Source organism: Enhydra lutris, unplaced genomic scaffold (genome assembly GCF_002288905.1).
Source record: "Enhydra lutris kenyoni isolate GAN:26980312 unplaced genomic scaffold, ASM228890v2 scaffoldscaffold30, whole genome shotgun sequence".
Classification (NCBI taxonomy): domain Eukaryota; kingdom Metazoa; phylum Chordata; class Mammalia; order Carnivora; family Mustelidae; genus Enhydra; species Enhydra lutris.
In genome coordinates this window covers 6,578,686-6,597,592 of record NW_019154114.1, presented here as the reverse complement: position 1 = coordinate 6,597,592, position 18,907 = coordinate 6,578,686, and the positions used below count along the sequence as shown (strand labels likewise).

At 42.6% G+C, this 18,907-nt stretch overlaps 1 protein-coding gene across 1 annotated transcript in view; it reads right to left on the bottom strand.

Moving 5' to 3' along the window:
- Positions 1-18,907, bottom strand: part of LOC111152895 (WW domain containing E3 ubiquitin protein ligase 2) — a 144,763-nt gene that overhangs the window by 31,805 nt on the left and 94,051 nt on the right. The window contains exon 8 of the mRNA XM_022511620.1: positions 11,595-11,805. Coding sequence (XP_022367328.1) covers positions 11,595-11,805 — 211 coding nt within the window. The remainder of the gene's footprint in view (positions 1-11,594; positions 11,806-18,907) is intronic.

The following is an 18,907-nucleotide window of genomic DNA, read 5'->3' as shown; positions in this document are numbered from 1 at the left end:
TCTTTTCCTGTAAGCCCTATAGTTTTTATTGCATTTTTTTTTACACTTCATGGTGATTTTTAGGAACAGGTACATAACAGCAGAGCAGACCGCATACCGAAATACATGTCCTAACTTCTATGACTAAGCCTGGTGTGGCTATTCCAATGGACATTAGCTTTATTCGATACTGTTTCTCATTTAAACCAAAATGTCTCATCAGCAGCCCGCACTGATCGACACCTCAGAGGCTGGTTCAGATACAGATATACATGAAGCTTTGAAGAAAAGGAAAAGAAGGGGGGGCCCCATCACCCTCCGAGCATCTATAATGAGCTACAGTGGGCTCAAGTTCTACCCAAGCAGTCCTTGCCTCCACCCTTTAAGGTGAGAAATGCCACCACCATGGGCGAAACTGAGGATCAGAAAAGCCAGGTGACTCTCATGTGTCCTTGCAATGCAGCTGACTCCCCAGCCAGTGAGTTTCACCACAACATGCTCAAAGGAAGAAATGAGGAAAAGGAAGGTTGACTGGAATTTACAGGGAACCTACTACCCAGAAAACAAACAGGTGCCTTCCCAAACCCCATCTCAAAGTGAACAGCACCGGAGTCCAGGTAGGGGGCCCTACAGAATCAAGATGGCTGTAGAGTGATTGCAGTGGCTCGACCACGTTCATCTCTAGGCTCCATCTGAATTACAACCCTCTGCTCCAAAACGATCTGCCGGAAGAGGCTGCACATTCCACACCACTGGGAGGGTTAGCCCTGGGAACAGTGAAGTCCACAATCCCACCTCTCAAAAGAGACCAACTACTGGCTGGAGGACCAGACTGCTACCCACACTGTTAACGCTGCTCGAGAACATCTCTCCTGGGTATTCTTGCTCGAGGTACTGGTTAAAGCAGATATGGGTGACTTGATCCCGGGACCCTAACTCCTCCCACTGCAGAAAGATCCTTACACTTCACTGTTTTATTAAAAGGGCAGAATATTCTGTCGAAAGTGACCAGATGAAAATGCACACTGGGTAAAAAGTTAAAGATCTTCTCCCTCTAGATGCCCTTCTGAATCAAAGACAAAAGAGTAACAAGTAACTCCAGCTCGAGAGGCTGGTGTTCCATCTATGAAGAACCTTTCTTGTGAGGACCTCTCAGCCAAAAAGCCAGGCTAACATACTGTGGCTTCATACCAGACCCTCAAAGTCCTCCTGTCTGCCCAGTAATAGAGCAGCAAATCTGATACCCTCTTTATTCATCTGAATTCGGAAATGAGACAGTCTTGAGAAAGATGCTTGGCTTACGGGTTAAGTACTGAAATATGGAAGCTGCTCAAGGAAATGGCAACAATCCACTCTTTCGTAACATTCGCTCCCCGGAAGGCTTAAGTGGCTGAGCACCCCTCAGTGTTCCATGAGAAGTTAGCCAGCTCCTTCCCTTCCTTCACAATTTCTGGCACAAAACCACCAACAAAACGAGTCTGCTCATTTTGTAGTCACTGTCTGGAAACCCATCCATAATATGTGGGTAAGGCCATACCTTTTAAAGAAGACAAGATATTTGTTGTAGCAATTGCAGATAAAAGGTGCCAAACACACATTTTTCTTTATTCCAAAAATTCTTTTGTTACAACTTTCATCTTATAAATAGTCTCTACTTTTACGATTCATTTCAGGCAAAGAGAAAATTTGGTTTTGTTATACTTTGGCTCTTATTTTAAATCGAAGATGGGATAATACTTAAAATTCCATGAAGTCGATACATTTAATTGACACCGTGGTCTTCCCACACGCTGGCACAAAGAAAATCGGTGTGAAGTCCTCTTCGCTTATATTCAAGAGTTACCGCAGCTCTTTCTAAGCCCGGATAAGATCTGTCCATCCCATCTTTGATCCCAGCTGATCCTGGAAATGAAAGTCTCTCTTTCATGGGCTGTTATTGTCCAGCAAATCTCCATGTCCTTCTGTGAACCCTCTCAATTGGCCTAACTGGAAGAATAGTTACGAGAGGAACAAGACCTTTCTTGCATTACCTTTTTTGATATCTACATTTTTTTTCTTTTTAAAATTGGACTCCTGCTCAGATTAAATGTCCATGTGGGTCCTCCCTGATCCATGACCTGGCCTAACTGCTTTTCTTAGAGAACTCTCGACTCCTCCCTTACCTGCACGGCTCCTCAGAATTCATACAAACCTCTTCCCTTCATTCACTGCAGCACAGTCGGTCAATTCTAGCGACAATCAAAAGAGCCTCCCGATTCTCCTGTCTCCTCAGTAGCTGCTGACCCACATAGATTAAGCCTTCCAACTGTCTTGGTTTGGTCTCCCCATGCCAAGAAAGTGATACTGGCAGCGACCTTTCATCAGCACATCCCTGTCAGGGGTTAGGTTTCTGTCCCTTATAAGCATCTTCTTCACACTGAGATAAAAAGGCTTTTCAATCACACTACCCATGGGTCTCAATACTGCATCCTGGTCACATGGTCATATCCTCTCCCACTGAATAGCTTTCTTTGATGCTCTCAGAAACAGTGTTCAAAGCATCAAGCTTGATTCAGGTGCCTTCCCAACACATTGCTCCTTGGCCCTCAACGAGTAACATTCAGTTCGACCACGAACTACACAGGGTCTTTGTATTCCAAGGCACTTAAAAAGTAGTCTCCAATTTCAATTAATTGTAGGTAATTTTAACTTAAATTACCTTTGTTCCTACGCCTTTTATTCAGTTCTGTGTCTTCCGTGCCCATGCCCTAACACACGTGCCACCACTCCATCCCACCCCTCGCATCACCATCTTAAAAGGGTAAAAAATCCCATTGTCAGGATGACATCCAATCATTTCTCTCCTGTACAAACTGAAAGGAAATTGTCTGGTCCCCCAAACTACATTTCTTGTGGAAGGTTTCCTGAAAGGTCTTCAGGGAATTCTCGATTATTCTGCCATTCAACCAACCCTGATCAGCATGCCACCTAGACAGATTTCCTTATGTTTGGGCAGAACCACATTTTCACCAAGAGTCAGATTAAGTTGGGAAGGGCTGAAAGCCAGGCAAGGAGTTCAGGTTAGTATCAGAGATGTTCTCTTTAAAAGGACCTCATAGGGATGCCTAGGGGGCTCAGCTGGTTAAGCCTCTGCCTTGGGCTCAGTCATGATCCCAAGACCCTGCTCAGCGGGGAGCCTGCTTCTCCCTCTCCCTCTACCTGCTGCTCCCCGTATTTGTGCTTTTCTCTGTCAAATAAATAAATAAAATCTTTCTAAAAATAAATAAATAAATAAAATAAAAGGCCCTCACAGATTTACCTATCAACATGCTCAAAAAATTCGATCTTAATTACCTTTTATTATTTACTAATTTACATATTATGACTAATACAGGCACTGGGCATTAGTAAAGTTGACTCTCATTCAAAATACACCCTGTTACAAAACAAAGTCAGGCCCAAACACTTACATACCCCCAAAGAAAAGATGTCTTGCTGGCTACTTAGAAAAAAACTTAACTTCAGAAAAAGACACAAAGTATTCAAGTACTCTTAAAGCTGCGAGTGTGGAAGTTCAGCTCTGCAGAGGCCCAAACCCCACCCAACTCACAGTTTCTTATTTTATGCCCGTCTAATAAATGACTCTGAACCAACTCCTAATCCCCAAGCTTCGGCCACTTCCTGGGTGAACCATAAGATTTATTTCTTCTGTTAGGGATGTTTTTAGACTTTTATGAGCCAGAAATCTAGGTGCAAGGGAACAAATCTGCTCCCTGTTTTCATGGCTTCAGTAGATCCTTTGTAAACTGGGTAGGAAATGTATTAAACTCGGTCTTCCCTCAGCAAACTTTCTTGGGATACTGAGCTTTCCTTTCAATCTAAGCACACTAACCCCTTCTTAAAAAACCATCAGCAACCAGCACTTTATGCCCTTTAAGCAGAGAATGGCAATGTTTAGTAGCAATCAAGGCTTCTGAATTAAGTCTATTTTTCTTCCCCTTCAACCATCCAATTTCTTTGCACTGGAAAAGTCTCCAAAGCCCCTCCGGGAAGAATAACAATATTAAAATGTATGCTCTCACGCAGAGGCAAGACAATTCCTGAAGATGGTGTACATTAAAAAAATTTAAAAAAAAAAGTGAAACATTTTTGCTGATAACAGATTTTGCAGATAAATGTGGCAATGCAGAGGAATAGTCACTGAAAAAAAAAAGAGTTGGTGGGAGCAAAAATGGGTATACTCTTTGAAAAGGGCAATTTGGCAGCTTGGTCAAAAACCTTTCCTATATGAATATCTCATAACTCAGCAGCTCTTCTTCTAGGATGTATACTGTGGAAATAATTACGTGTCAATGATTTAGCTGTAAGTATATCTGTCACAGTAGGTTACAGCATGTTACACAAAACCTGGAAACAACCTAAATGCTCCCAAAATGGAGGATTAGTATAATAAATTATGTGATTTCTCTAATGGGTATAACACTCATTGAAAATAACATGATAGGGGTCAGTGGGTTAAAGCCTCTGCCTTCAGCTCAGGTCATGATCCAAGGGTCCTGGGATCAAGCCCTGCATCGGGCTCTCTGCTCGGTAGGGAGCCTGCTTCCTCCTCTCTCTCTGCCTGCTTCTCTGCCTACTTGTAATCTCTGTCAAATAAAAAAAATAATAACATGATAGATAATATAGACTTGTCCAGCTAGTTACCATATATTGGGTGGAAAAAGCAAGTTAACAATACATATAATTTAATCAAAATTTTGTTTAAAAAATATGTTAATATACTATTTTTCATTAAATCTAAAATGCCATCAATTATATGATTTAATATATTACTAAGAAAGAAAAAAATGCTGCCAATTAAGCTTATAAATTACATCTTGATTTTCAACTTTAAATGTGAAATAACAAGTGTATCAGAATCAACAAAATGTGGAGAGTGTATGTGAGTAAAATTTTTACGTCAGCATAAGGAGGAATTTTAGACAAGACACAAACAGCACACGAAGCTTAACAAACAAGGCTGCTTCAAATTTTGAACTCCTGTACAATGAAAGGCAACATTAAAAAGTGAAAAGATGAACCACATGCTGGAAGAAAATGTCTGCAATGCACAGAATTAAAAAGCAATTAGTATCCAGTATATATAAAGAAATACTACAGATTAGAGAGAAAAAGACAAACAGCCAAATAGAAAAATGGACAAAAAGATACGAAGAGGCAACTCACAAAATAGGAAATCAAAGAACCAAATAAAAACATGTAAAAGAGGTTCAATCTCAGTGGTAATAAAGGAAATTCTAATTAAAACCAGAAAGCGTCCACCAATCAAACTGGCCAAAAAGAAAAACACCTCACAATATTTGTTGTTGTTAAGATTATTTATTTATTTATTTATTTGACAGAGACAGAGAGGGCACAAGCAGGGAGAGCAGCAGCAGAGGGAGAGGGAGAAAGAGACTCTTCATGAGCAGGGAGCCCGATGTAGGGTGGGACCATAGGACCATGACCTGAGCCAAAGGCAGACACTTAACTGACTGAGCAACCCAGGAGCCCCACAATATTAAGTTTTAGCAGGAATGCTTATGCATGCTTGTGGGAGTGTGAGTACTGGTGAGCAATTTGATCGTATCTACTAAAATTGAAGATCTTCAACCCTTACAATAACATTCCAGCTCCAGCACATGCCTTAAAGAAACAGACATGCAGGAACACCTGGGTGGCTCAGTCAGTTAGGCATCTGACTCTTGGTTTCATCTCACATCACAATCTTAAAAGTCCTGGGATCCAGCCCTGCATCTCACAGTCCATGTCCAGCGGGGAATCTACCTGAGGATTCTCTCTCCCTCTCCCTTGCCCCTTTCCCCCCAAAGCCCTGTGCACTTGCTCCCTAATAAATAAAATCTTGAAAAAAAAAAAAAAAACAGACAATACAGACAAGATATGCACAGAAAAATTTCACTGTAGCATGTGTATAATTGTGAGGAGATAATAACAGTATAAATATAAAATATATAAACATTTACTTAGCTGTTATATTATTAAGTATACAAATGGAAGGTATAAATTATATATAAAAATAAATTATCAAATATAAATGTTTATTAAAATAATATATGTGTTTAAATATATATTTGTTTTTATATTTTATATTTACATGACATATAAATATAGTAAATATAAAGAAATTTGATTTATAAATAAAATTTACCTATTCATACAATAGAATACCTTATAGCAGTTTAAATGAATATGCCAATTCCATGTAGCTCTGTATATAGAGAATGGAAATGGGAAGAGGTTCATGGACCTTTCTACTGGATTTGTAATGTCTTCGTCAAGAGGTTAAAGAAAGGGGAAGCCTGCAGCAAACAGAGCATAACTCTGAAGTCTGATATAGCTGGGTGGTGAGCCCACAGGTATGTTTCATATTACTCTCCATGCTTAACTTCATGCTTACAATATGTTACAATAAAAATATAAATTTTAAAAGCACATGCTATAAGATTATTAAATTTTAGTAGATGTGTGTTTACGTGTATGTGTCTGTATATGTGTGGTCCTGGGCAAAATGCTTAAGGTTTCCTCATTTGTAAAATGAGGATAAAAGCAGCTACCCCACACAGTGTTGTCAAGACTGCACCAAATAATCCATGGGCAAAACTTAGCATTCCCCTACACAATGTAAACACTGAACACATGCTAGCGGTCACTAATGGTCAGGAAAAAATATGTACAATCTAGAAAGCACCAGTGGTTAAATCTGGGCATTGGCTTATTACTGCTGTTCTTCTTCTCCATTTTTTTTCTACTTAAAAAGAATCTTTTTTAATTTTTAAATGCTACTGAGAACGTGAAATCATTTATCTAGTCATTATCAAATACTTCTCACCCCATCTCCCTCTAAGCAGGGTACTATGCTAGGTGCTGGTGGATACGAAAATGGACACAATCATCTCTGCTCTTGAGGATCTCTCAAGAAAGTGTAGTGAGAATGGACATTTGTAATTACACATAATTACACACACATATAGTAGTGTGAGAATGTCTCATGGACCAGCCTCAGACAACACAAGAGTCTTTGGAAATAAGGTTTCATTCTGAGATGAGGAGGAGGAAGCCAGAAGCATGTGCCGATATTCAGCGTTACCTAAGTGTGTAATAGTCCTTGCACGGCCAAGAACTAAACCATATTCAACAAGAAGGCACAGAGTCTCCCAGTATAATCCTTTAATCTGGAGGCACTCAAAGCATGGTCCATGGCCCAAACAGTTACTCTTTAGCGACCAGAAAGGTACAGAAGTTTCTAAGCATTTAGAAACTTTTGTACCAATTTGGCATCGCCACATCTAAGTAATGTGATCAGTGGAGAAGCAGAGAACAAAAGTAGGGATTCCTAACAGACTGAAAATAAAATAAAAACAGAATAGAGAAAACAAACAAAAAAAAACAAAAAAAGGGTTGGTTCTTCACAGACAGTGTAAGAAGGACCATTTTCTAACTCCCTGGGTAAGGAGCTTTGGCTAGTGCCAAAAATGAGTTTGGAACGAAAGGCAATGGCAGCAGCTGGTTTATAACTTAGCGGAGAAGCTCCAAATTCCAACGTCTCTGAAAGCTTTCCACAAACAAAACATCCAAGAGCTCGTATGAGACTGTCATCCTTGATAGTGTTTCAAGGAGCACCTGGGGCAAAGGGCCTCTGGACGTCCATGAATGGGTGTGGGGTAGCGGAGGTGGCAGAGCCGAAAGATCTAGAAAACACCCCTCCTCAATTAATTCTACTTTGAGGCAGGAAACAGACAGGCCAGCCAATGACTGCGGGAGAAGAAGGATGGTGTGAAATGGCAGTGCTGAGGTAAGTCGGCAGTCCAAACACAATGGCCTCCCTTATGTAAGAAACCACAGCAGAGCGCAGGCTGCCAGAGTCAAATAATGTGCCTCTGTGTGCGAGGGACTGAGGGAGCTGCAGAGCCCAGGACGCACTTGGAGTTTATCTAAGCCATGTACACACGGTCTGTTAATGAGCACTTGGTTCCCAAAGTGGGCTCGCTGCTGATAAAAAACAGATGCAGGGCCAACCGAGCAAAGTGGCCTCGCTCCCCGCTGCCTGGGACCACTATCTCACGTCTCCTGGGCCTTCCTGGCACCCCCTTCTTTGATGAATGTTTGCAACCTGAAAATGCCTCACCCTTCCACTTGGCTTCCTTCAGCCTAATTAAATTTAAAAGTACAGAAAGCCGGAGGGTTTGGAGACAGAGAGAGAGAAAGGGGCCGAGGGGTGCTCTGTGGACTCACGAAGCCCAGCCTTCCGTACCTTCGGTCCTTAAAACATACAGATGGGTGTGTGTAAACTCTTCAAGATCAGAGCTGCAAATGCTGCAAATTTCAGAAAGGCAATGCAGCCACCAGGGAGACAGGCCCTTGGGATTCCCAAGTGGACCTTGGGCAATTGCTCAGTAGAGGAAACTGAAGGGGTCGAGAAGATCAAGTTGGGAAGAGACAGCTGGCTAGATACCTCGATAAAGCAATGTCGTGTGGCTCAGAAATGACTTGGCCAAGAGGAGACATGGTCCTGGGATCTCCCAGTGCACAACGAATGACTCCTCATAAGCGGCGAAGAGTGTCCCCCCAGCCTGTGAGAGTAGCATATCTGCACCCAAAGCCGGGCAACCCAGTGGATGACAGCCTTCCGCTCTGGCCTCTGAGAAGGAAAATGCAATATTCCTGTCATAGCTGTGGTACCAAAGAAGCAGAACACATTCATCCATGTGGAGGAAAAAAAAAAAGATGGCATTTAAATTTATTCATGACAAATATGTCTTGGGGGCCTACTTTGTATCAGGCTCCCTGTCACCCTGACGTTTACAGCCCAGTGAGGCAGAGAGATGCGAAACAAGCAAATACACATGTGAGAAGAGTTACAGTAGACTGAGCAGCTTGACCTTGTCTACCAAGGATCAAGGAAAGAGGCCCAGGGGAAGTGCTGGTTGATTGATGGAAAAAATGGTAAGGAAGTTTTTGGAAAGAGTGACCTGCGTGGTGGAGCGTCCAAAGTCCAGGGAAAGGGTGCTCCATCTGTCCAACTAGCCTAAGCCATTAAGGCTAGAGCTTAGAGAGCCGAGCAGAGTCTTCCATGGAAGGCCTGAGGGGGTAGGTGGGGTCATACCATGTGGGGCTTCTTAGGCCTTATGAAGGATTTGGGAATTTACGCCTAAGGACAATGGGCAGCCAGGACAGCATTCTAAGTGTAAAATGTCATGCTCAGAGTTTTTTTTTAAAGATGAAAACTGGTCTCCTTACTCATAAAGCCAAAGTGCCAGGAATAAAGGAATAACCCATCCTGATCAGATCTCCTGGACTTGTAAATAAGCTGGTGTGGTGACGGTAGGTCTTTGAGTTGCAGAGGTCACTGCAGGAACCATGTCTTCTCCAACTTGCCATCACAGAGCAGCACAACAAAAGCACGCCATCCCCATGCCCGGCACTCAGCAGTTCCGGTGGTGATTTCCAATCTCTGGGCCCGGAACCAGCCTGCAGAGTACTAAGCTCCTGCTGTCTTAGGGATGGGCACCTTAAGATGGAAAACTGGGTCTCAATACCATAGTACCCATGTTAGAGTGGGCAGTGGCCTCCCCAGACCCACACACGGATCTCGCCACATTCTAAATGCTCTAAGGAAAAGATACAGTTCAAACTCTACCTCGGCAAAGTGTTTCAGCCTCTGGCAAGGATGGGGGTGGGGAATCGGCTTCCCTGGGCTGCTCCATCTGCCAAACTTAGAATAAAGAGTGTTTTCAGGGCCTGGAGTTTTCCAGCTGCCTGGAAACAGGAAGAGCCCAATCCCAGAGAACAGTAACCCTCACACACACCCTACATAAAGACATGTTGAGCCATTAGCCCTAATTGCCTGTGACTGACACAGGAGCGAAGCCGGCCTTCCAGGCATTTGCTCAGCGGAAAGAAAACAAACAGCTCACAGGGGACACAGGCAGCCATTTTCTCTCCTTTCTGCCAAAATGATTTTGCTCTGTTCCCCCCAAATTACAGCATAGAGATCTAAAATTATAAACCAAACAAAGGTCTTTCTAGTGTTCTTCACCACATACAAGAGAAAACATAAATCTCTGCAGGAAAGGGCTGGACACCAGCAATTGGTTATTAATGTTTTCACAAAATCAAGAACTTCACAAAAACTTTTCAGAGCCACCTCTCAATGTCCCATCTCTCCGGGTCTGAGGTATTAGGAACTGTTTGCAATACCTGTTGTTTATTCATCATACTTTAGTAAGATACATGTTAGCTAGCGGGCCAAATGCTAAGAATGTGATATGTATGTGGTAAAAATCACATTTGCCTTCAGATTTATGATTTTTGTTTCTAACAAGCTGGTTTTCTAAAGAGGCTTAAGAAGGTGGAGCATATTAGGGGCGCCTGGGTGGCTCAGTGGGTTAAAGCCTCTGCCTTCGGCTCAGGTCATGATCCCAGAGTCCTGGGATCGAGCCCCGCATCGGACTCTCTGCTCAGCAGGGAACCTGCTTCCTTCTCTCTCTCTGCCTGCCTCTCAGCCTACTTGTGATCTCTGTCAAATAAATAAATAAATAATCTTAAAAAAAAAAAAAAAAAAAGAAGATAGAGCATATTATACATCAAGCAAGGGACCGTGCATCCTTCCCTTGTCCTTTATGAACTACCAGGGTTCAGGGGAGCCACCCACACGTCACCACCACCGCCATCAGCCAGACCAGGGACTAGGGTGATAAAGACACTGGTTTCCTTGGTACCAAACTGATAAGCAGGACGGATTTGAGGACCACAACAGGGCTGGCTCTGACAATGACTAGCGGTTGCTGAGATAAGACTTCATTCCCCGGTTCAGAACCATTCCCTTTCTTCACCGTTCCCTCACAGTCGATTCAAAAATATCACTCACCAGGTGGAACATCCACCATGTTCCGCCTTCCACTTCCTAGACAGACACATAAGGTTATGAACTCCCCCTTGCAGAGATGGTGAAGCATTTGAGCAAGGACACATCGGATCCAGTGGAGACCGGAAGCCAGATCTGTTCGATTCCAGGGTCCACGTTTTTAATCTCTATCGACTATATAGCCAAATCTGAACTTCCTTAATGGGGTCACCTTCTTATCATCCAAGGTCTTTACCATCAGATTTAACTCTGAACTAAAGGATGGCCAGAAAACGAGTAGTCCGTGTTGTTAGTATCAGCCCCAGTGTATTACAGGACATTTATACAATAATATTCAGAGCCTGATGTCCTCCAGAGATTGTTAAGATAAAAGTCAGGAGAGAAAAGCAGCTTTCTCAGCAGGATCTCAATGAACACCCTCCAAAGATGAAGGAAGGCAAAATGAGCTCCTTGTTCCTTGACTCTTTAAGTCAAGCCATTCATTTCAAGTCATGGTATAAGGTAGCACTGATTCTGCCCCAGATGATTTAGATTCTTTTCAGGATTTCTGTAGAATAAGCAGTTCTTCCACACCTCCCTCACTCCTGTGCATGGCAGCCTCCCCAGAGACTACAAGCCACTAGGTAATAAATAACCATGTTGTTTCTGTCCTGGCGAAGGAGCCTGAGATTTGAGAGGGGGAAGCACTGCTGTGGGCCAAAAGGCTACTCACCCGGCGGGCAGAGCATCAAGGGCCTGGGCAGCTGCCGGGAGCTGCTGGGTGCCTGAGGTGCTGGGCTCCTCTCCTTCCGCTGGGGTGGCCGAAGCAGGGAGAGACACTGAAGTGGGGTTCGGGGTCACACTCGACACCGCAGCAGGTGACGATGTCACCCCAACAACAGAGGGTTCTTCAGGATCAGTGGCTGCAGTGGGCTCGTCATTCACTGAAAACAGAGAAATCGTACTGGAGATCAACTCAGACTCGTGTTCACAATAACTAGATTTTTCCCTCAAAGTGGTAACACAGTACCTACGATGTTACCACGCATGTATCTGGTAATGGCAAAAAGTTTTATAAAACATAACTTTGGAAATGACAGCAAGCCAGTAATGGCCTGCCCCAGTTCTCCACCCCCGCACCCCACCCCCAACAAGTGGGAGATGGATCTGAAATAAATATATCTAGTGTTACCTCTTTTGTAAACCTGTATTACATTTTTCTAAAGTATTCTGATTACACGTATTACAATCAAAGAGGAGCAGGAAGGAGGGTAATAGGGAGGTGTGTTGGTGCTAAATGAAGCAAGGCCAAGGCCACATCTGCAGGGTCACATTTCTTTGACCTTGCCATTTGTCTGCCAGGCACAAATAGTACCTTCCTTCAAAAAGCTCTCTATACTCTAAGAAGCAAAGAACTTCCAACCATGTGCTTGTTCTTTTAAAGTCTTGTGCTCAAAGCATGGAACAAAGATTAATACTATAGATGAAAAAGATGAGCACCAAAGATGAGGGACCTGTCTGCCAAATAACGATAGACAAAGAGGAAGAAGTCAAATAAGCCTGTTCTGAGTCTCCTTATTTCTTCACTTCTTTATCTCTTTTATGATCATTCATGTTCACAAGGACCCCAAGACAATGCAATAGCTTCTTATTCAAAAAGGGATCCAACGAGGTTTTCGAAGAATTCTTTGAAAATGGCTAAGCCATATGCAGAGAATTTTCTACATATGTGATTGCATATGTGCACATTTATACCAAAATTCTGTAGGAAAACCCCTTAGATGTGATTTAACCTCATCTTCCTAATTCAGAAATTCTTTTTGCAGTTTCAAATGTAACAAATGTACTATCTAGACTCTTCTTAAACGCTTCTGACAAGGAATTCGCTACCATCCCATCATTGAGCAGATGTCCTGCCAGCAAGTTATTTCTTATGTGAAGCAGAATTTTTTTTTTTAAAGATTTTATTTATTTGGGCGCCTGGGTGGCTCAGTGGGTTAAAGCCTCTGCCTTCGGCTCAGGTCATGGTCCCAGGGTCCTGGGATCGAGGCCCTCATCGGGCTCTCTGCTCAGCAGGGAGCCTGCTTCCTCCTCTCTCTCTGACTGCCTCTCTGCCTACTTGTGATCTCTCTCTCTGTCAAATAAATAAAAATAAATAAATAAATAAAATCTTAAAAAAAAAAAAAGATTTTATTTATTTATTTGACAGAGAGAGATCGCAGGAAGACAGAGAGAGATCGCAGGAAGGCAGAGAGAGAGAGGAGAAAGCAGGCTCCCTGCAGAGCAGAGAGCCCGATGCGGGGCTCAATCCCAGGACCCTGGGATCATGACCTGATCCAAAGGCAGAGGCTTTAACCCACTGAGCCACCCAGGTGCTCCTATGAAGCAGAATTTTACTGGCTGGTCCTAGGGGGGTGGGGCTTAGAGTGGGGCCCCACCCCCCACCCCCCACATCCCCACACCCCCTACCCAATACAGTGTAAGTACGTGGCCACCCTGATTCTCATTCACCTTCTCTTTTCTGGTAAGAAGGCCTGCTCTTTCTTTAATGTTACTAGGCCCTTCCCTTCTTATCAGCAGGCTGCTCTCTTTTGGTATCTTCTACTGCCTCTCCTCAATAGTGACAGCAGGAACTGAACATAATATAACAGATACCACCAGACCAGCAGTCAGATTTCCAATCTAAGTGGTAGTAGTTAACGTGTACACAACACCAGTGTACACCAGGCAAAGTGCAAAGCATTTTGCATTACCTCATGTAAGCCTCACACACAACCCCACACATTAGGTACAATGAATATCCCATTTTCCAGTAGTGGAAACTAAGACTCAAAGAGGTCAAATAAACTGCTGAGGTCGAGAGGCACCTAATTCTCACCCCTACTGCCTGCCTCCAGAGCCTGAACTCCTCACTAACGATGCTCTCCTTCTCCCTCTGTGAATATCCTTTAAAGCAACCCAAGACGGTAACAACTGAAGCCAAGACAGGATCCTACTGGCTTACCTGAGACTGGGGGCCAAAATTTCTTCACACGATGTGATGCCACCCACTCTTCAGAAATGGAAAAGAGCCTAGGGACTACCTGTAATGCATTCATTTGCTTTCTCCCCAGTGTATTAAACACTGTCTGGCACATCAACTAAATTAGTTGTTTAATAAGTGATGCCATCTTACGCAACTGGTGTTTCCCCCACACAAATGTGAGACTTCGTACTTCTATTCCTATTCTAGCTCAGCTGAACAGGAATGAACAGATGGCAACTTTCTTCAGGCAAATCTATAAATTTTACTCAATTCCAATACAAAAATCATCATGACATTTTTGAGAACCAAATAAGTTCATTCTAAAAGTTACAAGAAAAACTAGGGGTGCCTGGATGGCTCAGGATGTTAAGCCTCTGACTAGTAATTTCAGCTCAGGTCATGATCTCCGGGTGGTGGGATGGAGCCCTGCATCAGGCTGTGTGCTAAACGCAGAATCTGCTTGTCCTTCTCCCTCCCCTTCTGCCCCTCTCCCTGCTCACGTTCTCGCTCTCTCTCCTTAAAATACATAAAATGTTTGGGAAAAAATAATTTAAAAAAAAAAAAAACTAAATACAGAAGAACAGCCATGAAAATTCTGAAGAGTGCTGTGTGAATGTGTGTGGGAGGGAGAAGAGATCTCTAAAGTAGTAACACATCATAAAGCTGTAACAATTAAAAGAATATGGTGTTAACAGAAGAATAAGCAGATGTTGATGAAATAAACAGGAAGTTCAGAAACAGAATTAAACACACACAGGAATTGAGTATATGACAAAGGCGGCATTTTAAATGACTGTAGCAAAGAGATCATTCAGTGGACAGCGCTGTGACAAATGGGCAGTACCCTGAGGAAAAGATGAGCTATAGCCCTCCCTACCTTATCCAGGACATGAAAATAAATTCCAGATGAATCAAAAATTTTGACATAAGAAATGAAGCTAAAAAGAAACTAAAGAAAACACAGGAGAATTTTTTTATCTCAAAGTGAAAAAGACTTTTTTAAGTATCACCCAAAATCTAGAAGACATAAAAGATGAATCAATTCAACTATATTAAATGTGTTTTTTTTTAATGGCAAAAAAAAAAAAAATCACAAACAAAATCAAAATCAAAGAAAAACAACAAACTGGGAAAATTTATTGCCAACTCATACTATGGACTAATGGCTAATTCCTTTGATATGAAAAGTAGCTCTACAAATCAGTAAGAAAAAGACCAAAAATATGCACAGGCACTTCAGAGTAAAAGAAATACAAATTACCCCTAAACATATTAAAAGATGCTCAATCTCAATTATGAGAGATGCAATCTAAGGGGCGCCTGGATGGCTTAGGCAGTTAAGCAGATATCCGACTCTTGATTTCAGCTTGGGTCATGATCTCAGGGCTGTGAGATGGGAGCCCCGCATCAGTCTCCGCCTGGGTGTGGAGGCTGCTTAAGATTCTCTCCCTCTCCCTCTGCCCCATGCCCCCTTTAAAAAAATTAATCTGGTAAATTAAAAAAAAAAAAAAAACACTCGTAAGAGTATAAGAAAACTGGCATTCTCACATACTGTTGGCAGGAGTAGAAATTATTAGAACCTCTGTGGAGAACAGCTGGCAATATGGAAAATTTAAATGCAGTAAGAGGGGGTGCCTGGGTAGCTCAGTTGGTTAAGTGTCCGCCTTCGGCTCAGGTCATGATCCCAGGGTTCTGGGATCAAGTCCCATTTGGGGCTCCCTGCTCAGCGGGGAGCCTCTTCTCCCTTTGCCTGCTGCTCCCCCTGCTTGTGCTCTCCCTCTCTCTCTCTGACAAATAAATAAAATCTTAAAAAAAATAATAAAACTTGGGGCGCCTGGGTGGCTCAGTGGGTTAAAGCCTCTGCCTTTGGCTCAGGTCATGATCCCAGGGTCCTGGGATCAAGCCCCGCGTCGGGCTCTCTGCTCATCGGGAAGCCTGCTTCTCTTCCTCTCTCGCTGCCTACATGTGATCTCTGTCTGTTGAATAAATTTAAAAAATCTTAAAAAAAAAAAAGAAAGAAAGAAAGAAAGAGTGATCTCACCAACCCTGAGCTCACCCACCACACAGGACATCCATTTAAAATAATAATAATAATAATAATAAAACAACTTAAAATAGATGCAGTAAGAGGGAGGTGGGGGGAATGTGGGGTGGGGATGTAGAACAGAGGTGGTGGGCCTATAGATGAAATTAAAATAGCCATGAACCAGTAATATTTAGAGCTGGGTTTATTGTAATTTTCTTTTTGCTGTTATATATTCAATGTTGGTGACACACAGGGAGTTGCATACTTCCATTAGGAGGCACATCACAGCTGGCTGTCACCCTTTTGCAATGTCAGCACCCACTGATGATTATTGCCTAGATCCATAAATTGGTTGGGAATTGCAAAACAGCCATATTCTAATCCTACCATGCCTATAGGAGAAACTTTCCCTCGTCAATTATTTGGCTACCTTGAGGTTCAGCTTGCAAAGAAAAGGCAGGAGAAATGCTTGGGTCTTTCTTTTTATTTACCAATTTTCAGAATAATGAACTGATTTCTTTCCATCCTCCAAAAATGAAAAATGAAATTTTGTTTTGTGTAAAAATCATCATAAGCTCTTGGATTTAAACTTATTTAAAATTTTTCAATCCATTGTGAATATTATTTTTGATACTAAAATTGTCCCCATATCTGGTTGGGGTTAGTAAAATGGCAAAGGGAGTAAAATGGCAAAGTTCTTCAAGTTTGCTTCAAAAATCTATGCAAAAATTTCTAAGATAATTATTAAGTGGGAAAGAGCAGAACAGCATATATATTGTGCTAGCGTGTGTGTGTATGTGTGTGCTTTCAAATAGATGTGCATATGCCTGTATAGTCAAAGAGTATCTTTGAAAGAATCATAAGAAACACAACAGGGACTGCCTCCGGGGAGGAAACTGGGGGCGAGAGGACCGGAACGGGAAGGAGACTTTCTTTACACTGTCTGAGTTCTTATACTTTTAAAATTCTCAAGATGGGGGCCCGTGGGTGGCTTAGTCCGTTAGGTGTCAGGTTGTGATCCCAGGGTTCTGGGGTCAAGCCCCGAATCAGGCTCCCCACTCTTTGGGATGCCTGCTTCTCCCTCTCCTTCTGCCTGCTGCTCTCCCTCTGCCTGCTTGTATTCTCTCTCTGTCAAATAAATAAATAAAATCTTTTAAAAAGAAAAATAAATAAAATTCTCATAATGTACATGTATTACCTATTGAAAATAATTACAATGAAATTATTCACATGAAAAGAACAAAAGCAGAGCCCCATTTTCCACGGCATGCCAATGGTAAAGACCCTCTAATCAACGCTATTTGGATCGGGCCACACTTGCAGATATAAATCTAGTTCGAAGGGTTCCCACCAGGACTGCATCCATTCACAGACCTAACCCAGAGCCCTTGATTCACCACAGGCACTCATCTGTTTTGGAGCTCTGTGCTACACTTTGATTTGGAAATAGAGTGTGAGAGCCGGATATCCTTGCACTGACAAACTTTCTGTGTCCGTGCTTGTATTCTTCTATGGTCAAAAAGTTTATGTGTGTGTCTTAGAACATGAGAGCTTGAAAGAAACTCAGCGGTAAATGCAGCCCATCACGGCTTCTGACTCTGCAGACGATTAAGTTACCGGTTACACCAGTAAGCCAAGGACAGAGCACCATAATCAGGCCATAATGGGGCTTCAAGTAGAGAAAAAAACTGGACTGACAAAGACAAGGAGTTACAATTTAGTCATGATTTAGAGAACTGCTGTATTTTACATGTTTTCTATTAATCCTAATCATGTGATATATACAACTTAGCTCCCCTCGAAGACTGCACCCTTCTTGAAAACAAGAGCAAATTTGTTTCCTTTGTTTTTCACTACTTTCACTCTCTGTCTCCTGTGTTCTTGTCTACACCTCTTTCTCACTTGAGCCCCACTCCCTGGAGCCCTCTTCACTACATAAGCCAGACTGATCCTCTCCGTGGATCCCACAACTCCTGTGCTCTTGACTACTCAACACACAGCCCCTGTGACATCTGCTGTGTTGATACTTAGCTGACAGTGTCTTGAGCTTCTTTTTTTAAACAGACTAGAGGGCAGAGACTTATTTTATAATTTTTTTAAAGATTTTATTCACTGGGGCACCTGGATGGCTCAGTGGGTTAAGCCGCTGCCTTCGGCTCGGGTCATGATCTCAGGGTCTTGGGATCATCCGGCTCTTTGCTCATCGGGAAGCCTGCTTCTCTCTCTCTCTCTCTCTCTGCCTGCCTCTCTGCCTACTTGTGATCTTTCTCTGTCAAATAAATAAATAAAATCTTAAAAAAATTTTTTTTATTCATTTATTTGACAGAGAGAGAGCACAAGCAGGGGGAGCAGGAGAGGGAGAATCAGGCTGCCCACCGAGCAGGGAGCCCAATGCAGGGCTTGATCCCAGTACCCTGGGACCAGGATCTGAGCCAAAGGCAGATGCCAAACTGGCTGAGCCACCCACATGCCCCCTTATTTTATAACTCTTTATACCACCTATGCTCCTTAGTAAAATATCATTCGACAGATATGTGTTCAAGAAATACTTGTTTAGGGGCACCTGGGTGGTTCAGTGCGTTAAAGCCTCTGCCTTCGGCTCAGGTCATGATCCCATGGTCCTGGGATAGAGCCCCACATTGGGCTCTCTGCTCGGCGGGGAGCCTGCTTCCCTCTCTCTCTCTCTGCCTGCCTCTCTGCCTACTTGTGATCTCTGCCTGTCAAATAAATAAATAAAATCTTCCAAAAAAAAAAGAAATACTTGTTTAATAAACCTAATAATCTAGTGAAAGAAGTCTGAAATAAAACCATCTGACATTTGTGTAACACTATCAATCACAAAGCAGTTTCTTTTCATTTTTATTTTGGAATAACTTTATAGACTTACAGAAAAGTTGCAAAGATACCACAAAGAGCAATATTAGGGGAAAGTGAGCACATATGTTGAAGCTGAAAAATGAACATCAGTACATTACTATCAACCCAACTTCAGACT